General features: G+C 40.5%; 1 protein-coding gene across 1 annotated transcript in view; it reads right to left on the reverse strand.

Moving 5' to 3' along the window:
* Positions 1–19,422, reverse strand: part of gpr158a (G protein-coupled receptor 158a) — a 112,771-nt gene that overhangs the window by 10,590 nt on the left and 82,759 nt on the right. The window contains exons 6-7 of the mRNA XM_046355982.1: positions 17,511–17,620; positions 15,189–15,433 (exon numbers count right to left, since the gene is read on the reverse strand). Of these exons, the coding sequence (XP_046211938.1) occupies positions 15,189–15,433; positions 17,511–17,620 (355 nt within the window). The remainder of the gene's footprint in view (positions 1–15,188; positions 15,434–17,510; positions 17,621–19,422) is intronic.

Here is a 19,422-nt window from a genome sequence, read left to right on the forward strand (position 1 = left end):
TGAATAGTTGTCACCATTATTTTAACATTCACGTTGCTTGTCTGCATGAATGGAAGTGCTCCAAGGTCTGACAGAGGCCTACAGTATGTGCCTTACATAGCAGGATAAACACTATTGAGTTCCATAGCTCACTCAAAATGCCATTTGTTATGTTTATCTAAGGGCTAAGATCCATCAAGAGCTCTGACAGGCTGTAATCTACCATGGCCCTGGGTAGATATTTAGGTCTACATCAATAAACAACAACACAAAATGGCCGCCCTGTGTGTCCTACTGTATAGTTGATGGGTAGTGTAACTCACCTTATTTGAACATTCTGTCATAACGAGCACATGTTCAACTTAATAAGTCAAATAAACAAATGACTATAGTAAGTGTCTAATAAGTGCCAAATAAAGTCACAGGGTTGTCCGTAACTGGGTTGAGGATTTAATCTTAAATGTGCCATAAATCCCCTCGTTATAGAGGGAATGCAAGCTTGTTGTGTGCAACAGGGAGGGGCAATTGAATGTACAGCTTCACAAACAAATGTATGTGTTAAAACATTTCTAGTCTGTCGATCTATAGGTAACAGGGTTGACGTGTTATTCTAGTCTGTCGATCTATAGGTAACAGGGTTGACGTGTTATTCTAGTCTGTCGATCTATAGGTAACAGGGTTGACGTGTTATTCTAGTCTGTCGATCTATAGGTAACAGGGTTGACGTGTTATTCTAGTCTGTCGATCTATAGGTAACAGGGTTGACGTGTTATTCTAGTCTGTCGATCTATAGGTAACAGGGTTGACGTGTTATTCTAGTCTGTCGATCTATAGGTAACAGGGTTGACGTGTTATTCTAGTCTGTCGATCTATAGGTAACAGGGTTGACGTGTTATTCTAGTCTGTCGATCTATAGGTAACAGGGTTGACGTGTTATTCTAGTCTGTCAATCTATAGGTAACAGGGTTGACGTGTTATTCTAGTCTGTCGATCTATAGGTAACAGGGTTGACGTGTTATTCTAGTCTGTCGATCTATAGGTAACAGGGTTGACGTGTTATTCTAGTCTGTCGATCTATAGGTAACAGGGTTGACGTGTTATTCTAGTCTGTCGATCTATAGGTAACAGGGTTGACGTGTTATTCTAGTCTGTCGATCTATAGGTAACAGGGTTGACGTGTTATTCTAGTCTGTCGATCTATAGGTAACAGGGTTGACGTGTTATTCTAGTCTGTCGATCTATAGGTAACAGGGTTGACGTGTTATTCTAGTCTGTCGATATATGGGTAACAGGGTTGACGTGTTATTCTAGTCTGTCGATATATGGGTAACAGGGTTGACGTGTTATTCTAGTCTGTCGATCTATAGGTAACAGGGTTGACGTGTTATTCTAGTCTGTCGATATATGGGTAACAGGGTTGACGTGTTATTCTAGTCTGTCGATATATGGGTAACAGGGTTGACGTGTTATTCTAGTCTGTCGATCTATAGGTAACAGGGTTGACGTGTTATTCTAGTCTGTCGATCTATAGGTAACAGGGTTGACGTGTTATTCTAGTCTGTCGATCTATGGGTAACAGGGTTGACGTGTTATTCTAGTCTGTCGATCTATAGGTAACAGGGTTGACGTGTTATTCTAGTCTGTCGATCTATAGGTAACAGGGTTGACGTGTTATTCTAGTCTGTCGATATATGGGTAACAGGGTTGACGTGTTATTCTAGTCTGTCGATCTATAGGTAACAGGGTTGACGTGTTATTCTAGTCTGTCGATCTATAGGTAACAGGGTTGACGTGTTATTCTAGTCTGTCGATATATGGGTAACAGGGTTGACGTGTTATTCTAGTCTGTCGATCTATAGGTAACAGGGTTGACGTGTTATTCTAGTCTGTCGATCTATAGGTAACAGGGTTGACGTGTTATTCTAGTCTGTCGATATATGGGTAACAGGGTTGACGTGTTATTCTAGTCTGTCGATATATGGGTAACAGGGTTGACGTGTTATTCTAGTCTGTCGATATATGGGTAACTGGGTTGATGTTTTATGCTCGGCCCGCTCAGTTCTTCACCACAGAAGACAAGAAAATGTCCATAAAAGAGTTGAATCAGCTCACCTGCTTTTAGATTATGCTTGGACTATTACAGTGTCTTCATAAAGCATTCCCACCCCTTAACTTTTTCCACATTTTGTTATGTTACAAGGTGAGATTAAAATGGATTGAATTGTCTTTTTTTTAGTCTACGATATACATGAAGTACTCTCTAATGTCAAAGTGGAAGAAAAATGTGAACATTTGTAAAAAAAAATATATATATACACATACACTACCGTTCAAAAGTTTGGGGTCACTTAGAAATGTCCTTGTTTTTGAAAGAAAAGCTTATTTTTTTGTCCATTAAAAAAAACATCAAATTGATCAGAAATACAGTGTAGACATTGTTAAAGCTGTAAATGACTATTGCAGCTGGAAACGGCTGATTATTAATGGAATATCTTCATCTACGTACAGAGGCCCATTATCAGCAACCATCTCTCCTGTGTTCAAATGGCACGTTGTGTTAGCTAATCCAAGTTTATAATTTTAAAAGGCTAATTGATCATTAGAAAACTCTTTTGCATTTATGTTAGCACAGCTGAAAACTGTTGTCCTGATTAAAGAACAATACAACTGGCCTTCTTTCGACTAGTTGAGTATCTAGAACATCAGCATTTGTGGGTTTGATTACAGGCTCAAAATGGCCAGAAACAAAGAACTTTCTTTTGAAACTTGTCAGTCTATTCTTGTTCTGAGAAATGAAGGCTATTCCATGCGAGAAATTGCCAAGAAACGGAAGAGCTCATACAACTCTGTGTACTACTCCCTTCACAGAACCAACTGGCTCTAACTAGAATAGAAAGAGGAGTGGGAGGCCCCGGTGTACAACTGTGCAAGAGGACAAGTACATGAGAGTGTCTAGTTTGAGAAACAGACGCCTCACAAGTCCTCAACTGGCAGCTTCATTAAATATTACCAGCAAACACCAGTCTCAACGTCAACAGTGAAGAGGCGACTCCGGGATGCTGGCCTTCTAGGCAGAGTTGCAAAGAAAAAGCCATATCTCAGACTGGCCAACAAAAATAAAAGATTAAGATGGACAAAAGAACACAGCCACTGGACAGAGGAACTCTGCCTGGGACATTGCCTTGTGTAGGGCGCAGTCTTTTAGATGGGATATTAAACGGGTGTTCTGACTCTGTGGTCACTAAAGATCCCATGGCACTTGTCGTAAGAGGGGGTGTTAACCCCGGTGACCTGGCTAAATTCCCCACTCTGGCCCGCATTCCATCGTGGCCAACTTATCGTCCCCAGCTTCCAATTGGCTCATTCATCCCCCTCCTCTCCGCTGTAACTATTCCCCTCTTCGTTGCTGTAAAGGAGAATATGTTCACAGTCAATTTACCTGGTAAAATAAGGGTAAAATAAAACAAATAGTTGGTTGTTGATCATTTCTAGACACCATTTTCAAGTCCTGCCAAGCCGATTTAAGTCAAAACTTTAACTAGGCCACTCAGGAACATCCAATGTCGTCTTGGTAAGCAACTGCAGTGTATATTTGGCCTTTTGTTTAAGGTTATTGTCATGCTGAAATGTGAATTTGTCTCCCAATGTCTGTTGGAAAGCAGACTGAACCAGGTTTTTCTTTAGGATTTTGCTGTATTTAGCTCTATTCTGTTTTCTCCCCCAGACAAACTCCCTAGTCCTTGCCATTGACAAGCATACTCATAAAAGCATACCCATAACATGATGCAGCCACCACCATGCTTGAAAATATGAAGAGGGGTATTTACACAGTGATATGTTGTGTTGGATTTGCCCAAAACATAATGCTTTGTATTCGAGAGATAAAGTACATTTCTTTGCCATGTTTTTTGCAGTTTTACTTCAGTGCCTTATTGCACACAGAACATATGTTTTGGAATATTTTATTCCGTACAAGCTATTTTTATTTTCACTCTGTTGTTTATGGTTAGTATTGTGGAGTAACTTCAATGTTGTTGATCCATCCTCAGCTTTCTCTTATCACAGCCATTAAACTCTGTCACTGTTTTAAAGTCACCATTTGGATCATGGTGAAATCCCTGAGATGTTTCCTTCCTCTCCGGCAACTGAGGAAGGATGCCTGTATCTTTGTAGTGACTGGGTTTATTGATACACCATCCAAAGTGTAATTAATAACTTCACCATGCTCAAAAGGATATTCAATGTCAGTATTTTTTTTACCCATCTACTAATAGGTGCCCATCTTTGTAAGGTATTGGAAAACCTGCCTGGTCATTGAATTTGTGTTTGAAATTCACTGCTTGACTGAGGGACCTTACAGCTACTTGTATGTTGTACAGCGATGAGGTAGTCATTCAAAAGCATGTTAAACAGCATTACTGCACAGAGTAAGTCCAGGCAACTCATTATGTGACTTGCTAAGCACATTTTAATCCTGAATTTAGGCTTGTCATAAGAAAGACGTTGACTACTTCTTGACTCAAGACATTTCAGCTTTTCATTTTTTTATTTGTAAAAATGTAAAATAACATAATTCCGCTACATTATGGGCTATTTTGTGTAGGCCAGTGACACACAATCTCATTTTTATCTATTTTAAATTAAGCCTTTAACACAACAAAATGTGGGAAAAGTCAAGCGGTGGGAATACTTTCTGAAGGCAATGTAGATGTAAATCAAATTGTATTTGTCACATGCGCCGAATACAACACCTCACTGTGAAATGCTTACAAGACCAACAATGCAGTTCGAGAAAGAGTGTTATTAATAAAACATTTACTAAATAAACTAAGGTAAAAAATAATAATTGAATCAATCAAGAAATGTACATAACAATAACGAGGCTTTATACCAGGGGTACCGGTAGGGAGGCAATGTGCGGGGGTACAGATTATTCTAGGTCATTTGTAAAGTGACTATGCGAGGAGGAGCGGGGGGGGTCAATGTAAATAGTGTGGTTGGCAATTTGATTAGCAGTCTTATAGTTTGGAGGTAGAAGCTGCTAAGAAGCCTTTTGGTCCAAAACCTGACAATCCAGTACCACTTGGTGTGCGGTAGCAGAGAGATCATTTTTGGGCCTTCCTATGACACCACCTAGTATATATGGCCTAGATTGTCAGGAAGCTTGGCCCCAATGATGTACTGGGCCGTACGCACTACCCTCTGTAGTGCCTTAAAGTCAAAGTCAAATAACATTTTATTAGTCACATGCGCCGAATACAACAGTGAAATGCTTACTTATGCAGTTTCCAAAAAAATATGAATAAGAGTAAGAAATAAAAGTAACAAGTAATAAAAGAGATTAAAGATGCCAAGCTTATAGAGCTTATAGAGACAGGTGAGTGTACCAGATATACGTCATCAGACATGTCATCAGAGAGCTCAACAGAACATTGTACTGTCTACACTCGGTTTGTTGTTTATATTGAAACTTTTTCATTAAATCCATTTGAATCCGAACAAACGTTTTGTTGCTAAGGATTCCATGACGCGGTTAGCCTTTACGGCTGGGACTGCAAGTTTGGGTTGCTTTTTTTGCGTGGATTCTGCGCGTGCTGGTTGGCTGTACTACAGACACCTGTCATCGCTGTGGGAAAGACTCATTGTTATATTTTCGTAAAACAACTGGTTGCAGTAAAGAGCCAATCTGGATATTTAGGAGATCCTGAGGGAAATCGACGAGTACCAACAGCTGTACGCTATGGAGGAACAACATACTCCATCATGGAAAGATCCGACCACCTCACAAAATAACTTTAACCCCCCCAAAAAAAGAAAAACAGATGAATCTACAGACACAGGCAATTTACTTACCATTGAGGTAGAGGCTAGAGCTCTGGCTGAAATCCATGCAATACTGGAAAAGTTGTGTGAGGAGGTAGCAGGGCTGAGGGGGAGTTTGGAGTTCAGCCAAAGTGAAATTCTCACGCTCCAAAGTGAAAACAAGACACTCAAGCCAAGGTAAAAATACACGATTCCAACATGGATTGTCTACTCAGGGTAAACAGGGACACTCACAAGTCGCAGCATTCGTGAAAATCTCATTTATTCTGAGATTCCTGAAGACGCATCCAATAATCCAGAGGGCGCGATCAAGAGAATTCATGCAATCCGCCTTGAAACTCCCTATAGAGCCTGTAAACAAGGTGGCTTTCCACAGACTTGGAGCTCGGAGCGACAAGACCAAGGGTCCCAGACCGATCATCACAAAATCTGAACACTACCAACAAAAGGAGCTGATCAGAAGCAGGGGAAGGGAGCTTAAAGGGATGAAATTCGGTCTCAATGATCCATTTCCAAGGGAGATAAACAAACATCGTAAGAGACTGTATCTAGTACAAAGATAACAAAGGGAGAATGGTAGGCGTGCCTTTATCATTGTGGACAAACTCTTTATAGATGGACAGCTATTCCGAGACAGCTCCATGACACACCTGACTTCACTCTCTACTCTCACTCTCTCTTTCTCTCTTTTCTCTTCTCTTCTCTCCCTCTCTATTGTCGAGAACTGTTTTGTAGTTTAATGTGTTTCTTGTTTGTCTGTATTTTTTATGTATTTGTCTACAAGTTTATATATGTTTACAACAAGCAAGGGGAAGATATCAGAATAGGGGCATTGGGGAATAATAACATATTGTACGGAATACATTTGTACTGTAGTGAAGCCATCTCTAGAGCAATGCAAGGTCTCTTTCATGATCATGTGAAATGTCAATTGCTATGGAAATGCTGGGATGTATTTTTCAATTATGTTAAAGGTAATTATGATGCAACTATGATGGTGATACGATATGGATTACAATTATCATCATGAATATTAAGGCTATATGCACTACATGTTACACACATAGACACTCAACCATGCAGAGTTATTATTTATTTGGACATCACACATTATAGTCTTACTCTTCTACAGACATCGTACACACTCACTAAATCACATCCATTATCATACACATCAACCTACTCAATTTACTACACACATAATATCTTGTCTCAATTTTTCTAACATCTGTGGCATTGGCTCACAGGCAAACAGGCAAGGGAATAAAACAAATATTGCTAGAACCTATTTCTTGAATTCTAAATATCAGACATTTGAAAGCTCTAGTTTTGACCTTCATAATACCTCTTATGGCAGTAACTTTACAAGCAGTAATTATGGTAAATAAGACTGGATTTTATTTCTAAATACCTGTTTAAAAAAAAATCCATTAGTTCTCTTATAAAATGGGTAAAGAAATTATGTATAGCAACCCCAGGAGTTAAATAGTAAATAACGGCTACTTCTCAGAGAGTTTTGTATTGTCAAGAGGAGTTAAGCAAGGGTGTCCGCTGTCACCATATCTATTCTTTATGGCCACTGAAATGCTAGCTATTAGAATCAGATCCAATAACAACATTAGAGGATTAGAAATCCAAGGCTTAAAAACAAAGGTGTCCATGTATGCCGATGACTCAAGTGTTATATTATGTCCACAAGCTAGATCCCTGCAATATCTCATTGAAGATCTAAATAACTTTTCTGTCTCTGGACGAAAACCTAATTATGATAAATGTACAATTTTACGTATTGGATCCTTAAAAAATACAACTTTTACATTACCCTGCAGTTTACCTATAAAATGGGCTGATGGTGAAGTAGACATACTCAGTATTTATGTCACAAAATATATAAATAAGCTCTCAACAATGAATTTCAATAGAAAACTTTTAAAAATAGACTAGATCCTGAAATCATGGAGAGGTAAATGCCTGTCTATGTATTTGAACCCTAAATGGTTCTCAAGTAGATTACTAAGAAAAGCTCATCCATTGTTTAAAAATGGCCTTTTTGCCTTTGTGCAGATTGCCATGTCTTATTTTCGATTAATTGAAAATTATACTTTTTTCAAAGTATCTCTATTTTTCAAACATGCATTGCAAAGCTGGCTACAATTTCAATTTCACCCCCCTGAAAAGGTCAAACAAATATTACAACAAATATTATGGCTGAACCCAAATGTGCTGGTTGATAAAATACCTGTATTTAAGTGAAAGATGCTTGAAAAGGCTATTTTGTTCATATATTGTAAATTGGAAAGGTAGAGTTATGTCCTTCATGGAGTTATCAGAATTGTACAGGAAGGTCTGCTCAATCCAAGAGTACAACCAATTGATTACAGCATTACCCCAACAATGGTGGAGGCAGGTGGCAACGTGAGGAGGTAGGGAACTGGTCTGTCTGCCCAATATAAAGGATCAAAACTGGTGGAGGAATAAAAATAGCATAAATAGGAAAGTATTCCAGTTTCATTTGAGGACCAGGATGTTGACAGCTGTGCCATACAGATTGCAAAATAGTTGGGAAGAGATTTGTACTGATTCCATGGTAGAGGGTGTATGAGTTGATATATAAAACAACGCAAGATTCAACACTTTGTGCTTTTCAGCCAAAATTATTATATATAATTCTTGCCACCAACAAAATGTTGACTATTTGGGCCATAAAATCATCAAAGCTCTGCAGATTTTATTGTGAGGATACAGAATCAATAGACCATTTATTTTGGTATTGCCCTCAGGTAGCCTGTTTCTGGTCTCAGGTTCAGGAATGGCTGAAAATGCATAGCATTGATCTAAAATTGACCCTAGAAATAGTACTGTTAGGAGATCTGGAGAGACAATTACTAATATACTAATACTCGTAGTAAATGTATGTATCTTCAACTTGCAATCTGTGGATTATATTTTATTAGATAGATTGAAATTGTACGTTAAACATAATAATAATAATAATAATATATGCCATTTAGCAGACGCTTTTATCACATCATAGTTGAAAGATATGTGTTGTGTAGAAACCCGAAGTGAGTGGTCAGGAGAGATAGATGAGATGGGCTGAAGGAAGCTGAGGGTTGGTATGTGGAATTGGAGACAAGTGAGAGTGGAGTTGCTGTGAGGGAGATGATGGTCAAAGGTAAAAGTCAAAACGAAGTCAAAATTAAACATTATAAAAAGTACATTTGAATGACAAAGTGGCAGTGTTTTTACAACTAATGCCGATTTGCCTGTGGCTGACTCCGTGCAGATGTTTGTACACATGTATATACACACACTCTCATTCAAATAAACACATACAAGAACACACACATACAGTGCCTTGCGAAAGTATTTGGCCCCCTTGAACTTTGCGACCTTTTGCCACATTTCAGGCTTCAAACATAAAGATATAAACTGTATTTTTTTATGAAGAATCAACAACAAGTGGGACACAATCATGAAGTGGAAAGACATTTATTGGATATTTCAAACTTTTTTAACAAATCAAAAACTGAAAAATTGGGCGTGCAAAATTATTCAGCCCCTTTACTTTCAGTGCAACAAACTCTCTCCAGAAGTTCAGTGAGGATCTCTGAATGATCCAATGTTGACCTAAATGACTAATGATGATAAATACGATCCACCTGTGTGTAATCAAGTCTCCGTATAAATGCACCTGCACTGTGATAGTCTCAGAGGTCCGTTAAAAGCGCAGAGCATCATGAAGAACAAGGAACACACCAGGCAGGTCCGAGATACTGTTGTGAAGAAGTTTAAAGCCGGATTTGGATACAAAAGATTTCCCAAGCTTTAAACATCTCAAGGAGCACTGTGCAAGCGATAATATTGAAATGGAAGGAGTATCAGACCCGAATACTTTCACAAGGCACTGTACATGTAATAGTGCCAGACATGCACACACACATATACAGTTGGCATTGCTTTTATGATTTTAGTTGTCCTTGATGTCCTTTGTTTAAATGTTGTTGTTTTTTGCATTGTTGTTGGCTGTTATCTTCTGTCTTTTCCTTTTTTGTCTTTAGTTCATTCTCTTGGTTGTTGGTGCATTGGGGGGTTCTTGGGGGTGGGGAATGGAATTCATTGTATTTTATATTTTTCTTCCTGGCGGGAGGACTGTGGGAGGGGTCTCGAATGGTTGAGGGACAGCTATTGGAAAACTGTGGGGGAGGATCTTGGAGGGTTCGGGTTCACGTTTTTTGGCCTGGTGGTAGATAGGTCAACAGCACATTGACCCTGAATGTTTCTATGTGTCGCTGTGAATGGGAATCTGTTGGATGACTGGTATGATGTCGTTTTTGAGCGGCTTCACTGCAAGTATATTGTATGTTTCGAATACTCAATGAATATATATTTTTTTAATTCAAAAAACGAATAAAAGAGCAGCAGTAAAATAACAATAGCGAGACTATATACAAGGGGGTACCGGTACAGAGTCAATGTGCGGAGGCAACGAATAGTCAAAGTAATTGAAGTAATATGTACATGTAGGTAGAGTTACTAAAGTGACTATGCATAGATGATAACAACAGAGAGTAGCAGCGGTGTAAAAAGAGAGGTAGGGGGACAATGCAAATAGTCTGGGTAGCCATTTAAATTAAATGCTCAGGAGTCTAATGGCTTGGGGGTAGAAGCTGTATAGAAACCACTTGGACCAAGACTGCGCTCTGGTACCGCTTGCAGAGAGAATAGTCTATGATTAAAGTGGCTGGAGTCTTTGACAATGTTTAGGGCCTTCCTCTGACACCGCCTGGTATAGAGGTCCTGGATGGTAGGAAGCTTTGCCCCAGTAATGTACTGGAATGTACGCACTATCCTCTGTTGTGCCTTGCGGTCGGAGACCGGACAGTTGCCATACCAGGCAGTGATGCAACCAGTCAGGATGCTCTCGATGGAGGAGCTGTAGAACCTTTTGAGGATCTGAGGACCCATGCCAATTCTTTTCAGGTTCCTGAATGACTATCTTGGTGTGCTTGGACCATGTTAGTTTGTTGGTGATGTGGACACCATGGAACTTGAAGATCTCAACCTGCTCCTCTCCAGCCCCGTCGATGAGAATGGGCGTGTGCCCGATCCTCATTTTCCTGTAGTCCACAATCATCTCCTTTGTCTTGATCACGTTGAGGGAGAGGTTGTAGTCATGGCACCACACGGCCAAGTCTCTGACCTCCTCCCTATAGGCTGTCTCGTCGTTGTCGGTGATCAGGCCTACCACTGTTGTGTCATTGGCAAACTTAATGATGGTGTTGGAGTCGTGGGGTCCTTAGCTTATTGATAAGCTTTGATTGCACTATGGTGTTGAATGCTGAGATGTAGTCAATGAATAGCATTCTCACATAGGTGTCACTTTTGTCCAGGTGGGAAAAGGCAGTGTGGAGTGCAATAGAGATTGCACCATCTGTGGATCTGTTAGGGCGGTATGCAAATTGTAGTGGGTCAAGTGTTTCTGGGATAATGGTGTTGATGTGAGCCATGACCAGCCTTTCAAAGCACTTCATTGCTACAGACATGAGTGCTACTGTTCGGTAGTCGTTTAGGTACATTACCTTAATGTTCTCGGGCACAGGGACTATGATAGTCTACTCAAAACATGTTGGTATTACAGACTCGGTCAGGGAGAAGTTGAAAATGTCAGTGAAGACACTTGCCAGTAGGTCAGCGCATGCTCGCAGTACACGTCCTGGTAATCGTCCTGCAGCCTTGTGAATGTTGACCTGTTTAAAGGTCTTACTCACATCGGTTGCAGAGAGCGTGATCACACAGTCTTCCGGAACAGCTGGTGTTCTTATGCATGTTTTGGTGTTTTTTGCCTCGAGCCAGCATAGAAGTAGTTTAGCTCGTCTGGTAGGCTCGTGTCACTGGGCAACTCTCGGGTGTGCTTCCCTTTGTAGTCTGTAATGGCTTGCAAGCCCTGTCACAGCCGATGAGCGTCAGAGCCGGTGTAGTACGATTCGATCTTAGTCCTGTATTCATGCTTTGCTTGTTTGATGGTTCGTCGGATGGCGTAGCAGGATTTCTTATAGGCTTCGGGTTAGAGTCTCACACCTTGAAAGCGACAGCTCTAGCCTTTAGCTCAGTGTGGATGTTACCTGTAATCCATGGTTTCTGGTTGGGGTATGTACTTGTGGTCACTGTGGGGATGATGTCATCGATGCACTTATTGATGAAGCCAATGGCTGATGTGGTGTACTCCTCAATGCCATCAGAGGAATCCCGGAACATATTCCAGTCTGTGCTAGCAAAACAGTCCTGTAGATTAGCAACTCTTTCATCTGACCACTTTATTTTTGATCGAGTCACTGGTGCTTCCTGCTTTTATTTTTGCTTGTAAGAATTATGGTCAGATTTGCCAAATGGAGGGACGAGGGAGAGATTTGTATGTGTCTCTGTGTGTGGACTAAAGGTGGTCCAGAGATTTTTTTCCCTCTGGTTGCACATTAAACATGCTGATAGAAATTTGCAAAGACGGATTTAAGTTTCCATGCACTAAGGTCCCCGGACACTAGGAGCGCCGCCTCTGGATGAGCGTTTTCCTGTTTGCTTATGGCAGAATACAGCTCATTAAGTGCAGTCTTTGTGCCAGCATCAGTCTGTGGTGGTATGTAAACAGCTACGAAAAATACAGATGAAAACTCTAGGTAGATCGTGTGGTCTACAGCTTATCATGAGATACTCTACCTCAGGCGAACAAAACTTCGAGAAATCCTTAGATATCGTGCACCAGTTGTTATTTACAAAAATACATAGTCCTCCGCCCCTTGTCGTACCAGACACCTCTGTTCTATCCTGCCAATACAGCGTATAACCAGCCAGCTGTCATCGTTCTGCCACGACTCCGTGAAGCATAAGATATTAATGTTGGTAGGTTAATATTCCACATCAGTCATTGATTTTATTTTCCAGTTATTGCATTTTTGCTAGCAGAATGGAAGGAAGTGGGGGTTTAATCGATCGCCTACGAATTCTCAGAAGGCAGCCCGCCCTCCGTCCCCTTTTTCTCCGCCTGTTCTTCACGCAATGATGGGGATCTGGGCCTGTTACTGGGAAAGCAGTATGTCATTCACGTCGGGCTCGTCGGACTTGTTAAAGGAAAAAAAGGATTCTGTCAGTTCGTGGCGAGTAATTGCAGTTCTGATGTCCATAAGTTATTTTCAGTCTTAAGAGACGATAGCAGCAACATTATGTACAAAATAAGTTTAAAAAAAGGAAGTCACAAACAACGCAAAGTAACGAACAAAAACACAATTGGTTAGGAATACGTCAAACATCAGCCTTCTTCTCCAGCTCCATCTTGTAGTATCAGCCTTCTTCTTCTTTGTGAAAGCAACAAAATAACTAGGGCTTTACAATGATGATGACATGATAGGGTTAAATGGGTTCAAATCTTCCTAGAAGTCACGGAGATACATTTCAAAATGCTGCGTTTTGGCACTTTAGCAAGTCTTTATTTACAGTATATCTCTATTTAATATAACAGGCTTTTAAAATTCAATATTGGTGCACATTTTCTATTTAAAACATCAAACCTTCTAATTGAGGAATTTAACCGTTTTTCTTGAATATTTGTGTTGTGCTGTATTTGACTTGTTTTATGTTGTATTTGATTATTAAATTTGATATGCAGGACTCCCTTGTGAAAGAGCCCTGCTCTCAGTGGTGACACACTGCTTGAATAAAGGTGAAATTAAATCAAATAAATGGACTCATTTAGTGGAACGACCCAGTTCCTTATACACAGCTTAGTGAGTCAAATATAGCTGGACTTTGAAAACAACGCTGTGCTCCATCCTCCAGTTTTTCCCCTCTTGAACACAACGATGTTTGGCTTCAACACAGCGTGTAATGGTTGCCCTGGGCTACACCTGTTCCACAAATGCAAAGCAGGGCCAGCGTTCTGTTTTCCTGGACCTTGGAGCATTACTTGGACCTTAGTCAGCATATGCTTAAAACAAGTCTGCTTTTCACTCTCAATTTGGGCTGACTTGCAGGATATCTAAAGAGAGTTCATGTCTGTTGTGGGAGCACAGATAAGGGTGTAGGCCAGGGATTCCCAAACTTTTTTGGCACGCTACCCCACTTTGATATTTTTACAAATTTGCAACCTCACCATATAAAAAATAGTGATGTTATCAAAGGCCAATGTATATGTTTTTAATTGGGGCTATAACAGTCTATAACAGCCTATACCAGTCTATAACAGTCTATAACAGTCTATTACAAATCAGTCTGGTGTGAGTATGGTTTGAATTGACTGAAACGCATCAGAAAGGTATTGGGAAGTTCAGAAGATCATCAGGCAATAGTCTTGTATTACTGTATATTCTGTGTATAATTTCCCCCCCCCCCCCGTCTGATTTAGCGCCTGGTCTTGTACGCTCTGTACTAATGAGTCCTGTGTGGCTTGAGGGTTACCAGAAGACACATACGTGTTCCTGAGAGTCTTATCTTTCAGTGATGGGGTCATCACTGAAACATGGGTTGGACAATCCTTTTCTCATCAATCAACTTGAAAAAAAACGTATAGTTAAAAACTGGAAATCAACCAATCCTGCAACGTTAACACAATGGGAAGATTAAATGCTTTATTATCTAAGTGCGTGGGCGATGGAGAGGAACAAAATGGTGCAGTTTGAGGCCATGTGGTAGAGAGTGATACGGGTGCTGGAGACTGCATGTTGTCGTTTGTATGTTTATGTTTTGTATTATATATATTTTTTAATTAATCGAATCGAACAAAATCTAATAAAATCAAACAAAAATTGAATAAAACTAAATAAAATTTGCCTTCATGACTTCCTCCATGACTCACCTTCTGATTACAAAAAAATACATGTTCAAAAGATAGAACCACATTTGTAGCAAGGAAACCAAAACCGCTCTGTTTATTACAACCACATCTAGCGGCTGCTGGACGTTACTGATGTGACTTCGGTTCAATGAACCAAGTGCAATTTTCCCCAAAACAACGTGTTCATATAAAATATTTATTTGTTTTTCTCTCTCTCTCTCTCTCTCTCTCTCTCTCTCTCTCTCTCTCTCTCTCTCTCTCTCTCTCTCTCTCTCTCTCTCTCTCTCTCTCTCTCTCTCTCTCTCTCTCCGCTCTGTCTCACTCTAAGTGGGGATCTTCACACATTTAAGCCATAAAATACATGATTGGCCCTCGTATCTTTAACAGGAGGCAGTAAGATTACTATGTTTCTGTCTCAGTTGGTGAGAGAAAGGCACTGGCAATTCCCGCAAGCATCACATACAAAAAATGCACTTGCAGAGTTTACTAAGTGGCATATATTATTATTGCCAACACAAAAGAGGTTTCCAGGTTAAATAAAGATTTTAAAAATGTCACTTACCGACGGCCATCATGTAGTCCCAGCGATCTAGCAGGCACATGCTGAACTGGAGGCCGTCCGGGTCGGGGGTGTAGCCCACCTCGATGAGGGCCAGGTTCCTGTCCAGGTTCTGGCAGACGGCCGAGGTCCAGGCCACCAGGAACCAGCAGACGATGAGCAGGATAATGGCCAGGAGACGCAGCACCCGCCAACTGGTCATGTAGGGGATCCGTTGGGCCGTTCGCGACAGGAACACCTTCAGGACCCTGGGGAAATGTGACAGCTCAACGTCAAGACACACAAGGAAAGGTGCTGCTGTGATGCTGCTTGTTGATTTTATTGTTGTGGTTTTATTGTCATCGTCATCTATGAATTACGATAACATTCGTCATTATAGTCACTATCATCATTCTCATTAGCATCATCATGCAATGATTACAATGTAATGATGTAATAGTGGCATTGCTACATCTCTTAATTCCCTTCCCTTTCCTCAAATGAACACCCATGGGGGCCATCGGAGACAGAGAGGTCCTGTAGAGTGTTTAACATCAGCCCCATCCTCATTATTAGCCCCTAATCTTCCAGACACATTGATGAAGTGTCCTGTGCATCCCCCCCTAATGAGCTCCTCTCAAAAATGGATCTGTGCAATGTGCTCAACTTCCTCCACGACTCACCTACCGATTGCTCTCGCCCAAATTCATCTCCCCTCACCATAATTAAGAGCTTCCTTAGGTATTTTTGCCACCGTCACCTGCTGAGAACACTGGCGCTGTCGCCATTTCCGATCACACTCCTGTATCTATTTAAAAGACGTCTGCCCCATGTCTCATTATCAACTGTTCACAGGGGCTCACCCTCCACCTCTCCTCCTCTAGACCCCTCCCTCTCTCCCACAGCTAGCCTTGACTAAGGGGTTTCCCTCTTTCTACCAGCATTACTCCCTCTATTTCTTTTCTGCCTCCTGGCCTGTCTCAGCCATTCGATAAAATGTAATAAATTGAGACCATTTGGGCCAAAGTGCTCTCTGTTTTTTTCTCCCCTCACTTCCACCCACACTTTAACTGGGCAAACTCTCAGTCTCGCTTAACGAGGTAGTGACTTTTTTTCTAAAGTGTGGCCTGATGAACAAGCCAAGAAACACCACTCGCTGCTCCCCCGTACTTTATAAGGGCTCTTACTTTCAGGAAGGAATTAGACATCATCCGACCTATAATTGCTTTTATTAAAGAGTATCACAGTGGGTCAATAGGGATGAACCGGCTTGTTTAACACGGTTTAAACAAATGTAGGTGGCTTGTGGATAAAACAAGAGATTGCACTGTAAATGTGAATGCACGTACAACACTTAATACAGACTTGAAGTGCCAGAGCTCATATTCCATTAAATGACTGTAAATGACTGTAATTGTATGTGCCAGACTTTGTCTCATCTGCAGTGAAATGTCTTTTTAGTCCAGGAGTAGGTTTCATCTACTGTAGGTCCAGGAAACCAGCCCTTGGGGTACATCCTTTCCATTGTTTTCCCTTTCCTTTAGTTCATTACCATTGCGGATGAGACAGACTTTGAAAGCAGGCAGAATGGCCCTTACAGCATTCCATTTGATTCATGTTCAGAGTAAACCAGATCATTGAGTAACAAACACCCTGAACTCTAAAGCTGGCAGAACACAGGCAGGATGTGATTGGCTATGTTCAACCTTTGCTTCATTCTTCCAGTGCACAATCAACTACAGTAGAATCCTTCCCTTCGCCTCTCAGTGCACATCTTTCTCCGGTGTTCCCAGGACATTGGTATTTGGTTGTCCCTGTCAAATAGGACAGCCCCAGTCACCTAGAGAGGGATGTGACATTTAATAACATGGATTATCTAGAAACTGCCAGTGAATCACTGCCAGTGAAAGAAAAAAGAAAGAAAAAAAATCATAAATAAACAGGGTGATTCATTGGCAGTTTCTAGATAGCCATGTTACTGTGTGTGTGTGTGTGTGTGTGTGTGTGTGTGTGTGTGTGTGTGTGTGTGTGTGTGTGTGTGTGTGTGTGTGTGTGTGTGTGTGTGTGTGTGTGTGTGCGTGCGTGCGTGCGTGCGTGCGTGCGTGCGTGCGTGCGTGCGTGCGTGTGTGTGCGTGTGTGCGTGCAATATACTCTGTTACACATGTGCGTGCATGAGTGTTTTCCACTGCATGCAACCCTGTACAAAGCCATCAATCAAGTGCTTTCCAGAGTCCCTTTCTTGGGACATGACTCTCATCCTAAAGTAATTACTCAGCAGGTAGCAATATAACATAATTTATCCCATACCTGGTTAATAGTAATGCTTAAGCATGGTAAAAAGAGTACCTGTAGAGCTTTAGGGTCACTGTCCCATAGACTGTGGTGAATCCCAACAGGCGAACCCATCTCAACAAGATACAGCGGAATACACTGGGCTGGAAATACAGAATGACCACCTGCATGCAAACAGAGAGAGAACATAAGTGTAAATTACAATCATTTCTGTTTATGTGATTATGCTGCTATGGTGTCCATATTAGTACAGTCACATAAAATAAAATCATACCAAACGGTATTGGTAACAAATCTTGTCGTCCTTGACCTTTAAAGGATGGGAGGACTGCTAAATCACACAAACCTTATTTTCCATGTACTGTACGGAATAGTTTGCAAAATGCCAAAATAAGTTCCTGGAAAAGCCCTGCTGTTCCTGTTATGCTTTTGAATGTTAATGTGGTCATAGGTCAAGTAAACACAGAGTGAAGTGGTGAGACATGGCCTACATTCAACTTCTAAGGGTGACTTTTAAAGTATAGTCGTGTAATCTGAATTGTGTCCATTCACGCAAGCCAACAATTCACCTTCTGTATGAAGTGCCTTCAGAAAATATTCATACCCCTTGACTTATTTCACATTTTATTTTACAGCCTGAATTCAAAATGGATTAAATGTGGGTTTTATCTCACCCATCTACACACAATACCCCATAATGATAATGTGAAAGCAGGTTTTTAGACATTTTAGCAAATTCTTTTGAAGAATTACATCCAGAAATATCTCATTTACATAAGTGTTCACACCACTGAGTCAATACTTTGTAGAAGCACGTTTGGCGGTGATTACAGCTGTGAGTCTTTTTGGGTAAGAGCTTTGCACATCTGGATTGTACAATATTTGCCCATTTTTCTTCAAGCGCTGTCAAGTTGATTGTTGATCATTGCTAGACAGCCATTTTCAAGTGTTGCCATAGATTTTCTAGACGATTTAAGTCAACTGCAACTAGACAACTTAGGAACATCAATGTTGACTTGGTAAGCAACTCCAGTGCATATTTGGCATGGTGTTTTAGGCTATAGTCCTGCTGACAGGGGAATTTGTCTGCCAGTGTATGTTGGAACAAGGTTTTTCTTTAGAATATTGCCTGTGCTTTTAGCTGTATTCTGTTTAGTTTTATCCTTAAAAAAACTCCCTAGTCCTTGCCGATGACAAGCATACCCATAACATGATGCAGCCACCCCCATGCCTGAAAATATTTAAAGTGATACTCAGTGATGTATTGTGTTGGATTTGCCCCAAACATAATGCTTTGTATTCAGGACATAACATTAATTGCTTTGTCACATTTTATGCAGTTTTACTTTCGAGCCTGATTGAAAGCAGGATACATGTTTTGGAATATTTGTATTCTGTACAAGCATCCTTCTTTTCACTCATATAGTTAGTAACTACATTATCCGTCCTCAGTGTTCTCCTATCACAGACATTAAACTCTTGAACTGTTTTAAAATCACCATTGGCCTCATGTTGGAATCCCTGAGATCCCACTGAAGTTGGTTAGGACCGCGACTTCAGGGAAAAAGGGAAATTATAATATCTTATACTAATACAATTGCTCAGAGAAAGAGATTTTGTTGAACAAGTAATACTTTTTTCTCAAAAAGGTAGGGGTCAAAGGGATCCAAATTATTGACACCCCTGAAGATTCTGATAAATAAAGTAGTCAAAAGTTTAGTATTTGGTCCCATATTCCTAGCATGCAATAACTACATCAAGCTTGTGACTCTATAAACTTGTTGGATGTATTTTCAGTTTGTTTTGCTTGCGTTTCAGATTATTTTGTGCCCAATAGAAAATAAATGACTCCAAAATGTATTGTGTCATTTTGGAGTCACTAAATAAGAATTGAATAAGAATAGAATATGTTTCTAAACACTTCTACATTAATGTAGATGCTACCATTATTGCAGATAATCTTGAA

This window comes from Oncorhynchus gorbuscha, linkage group LG07 (assembly GCF_021184085.1).
Source record: "Oncorhynchus gorbuscha isolate QuinsamMale2020 ecotype Even-year linkage group LG07, OgorEven_v1.0, whole genome shotgun sequence".
NCBI classification, from domain to species: Eukaryota; Metazoa; Chordata; class Actinopteri; order Salmoniformes; family Salmonidae; genus Oncorhynchus; species Oncorhynchus gorbuscha.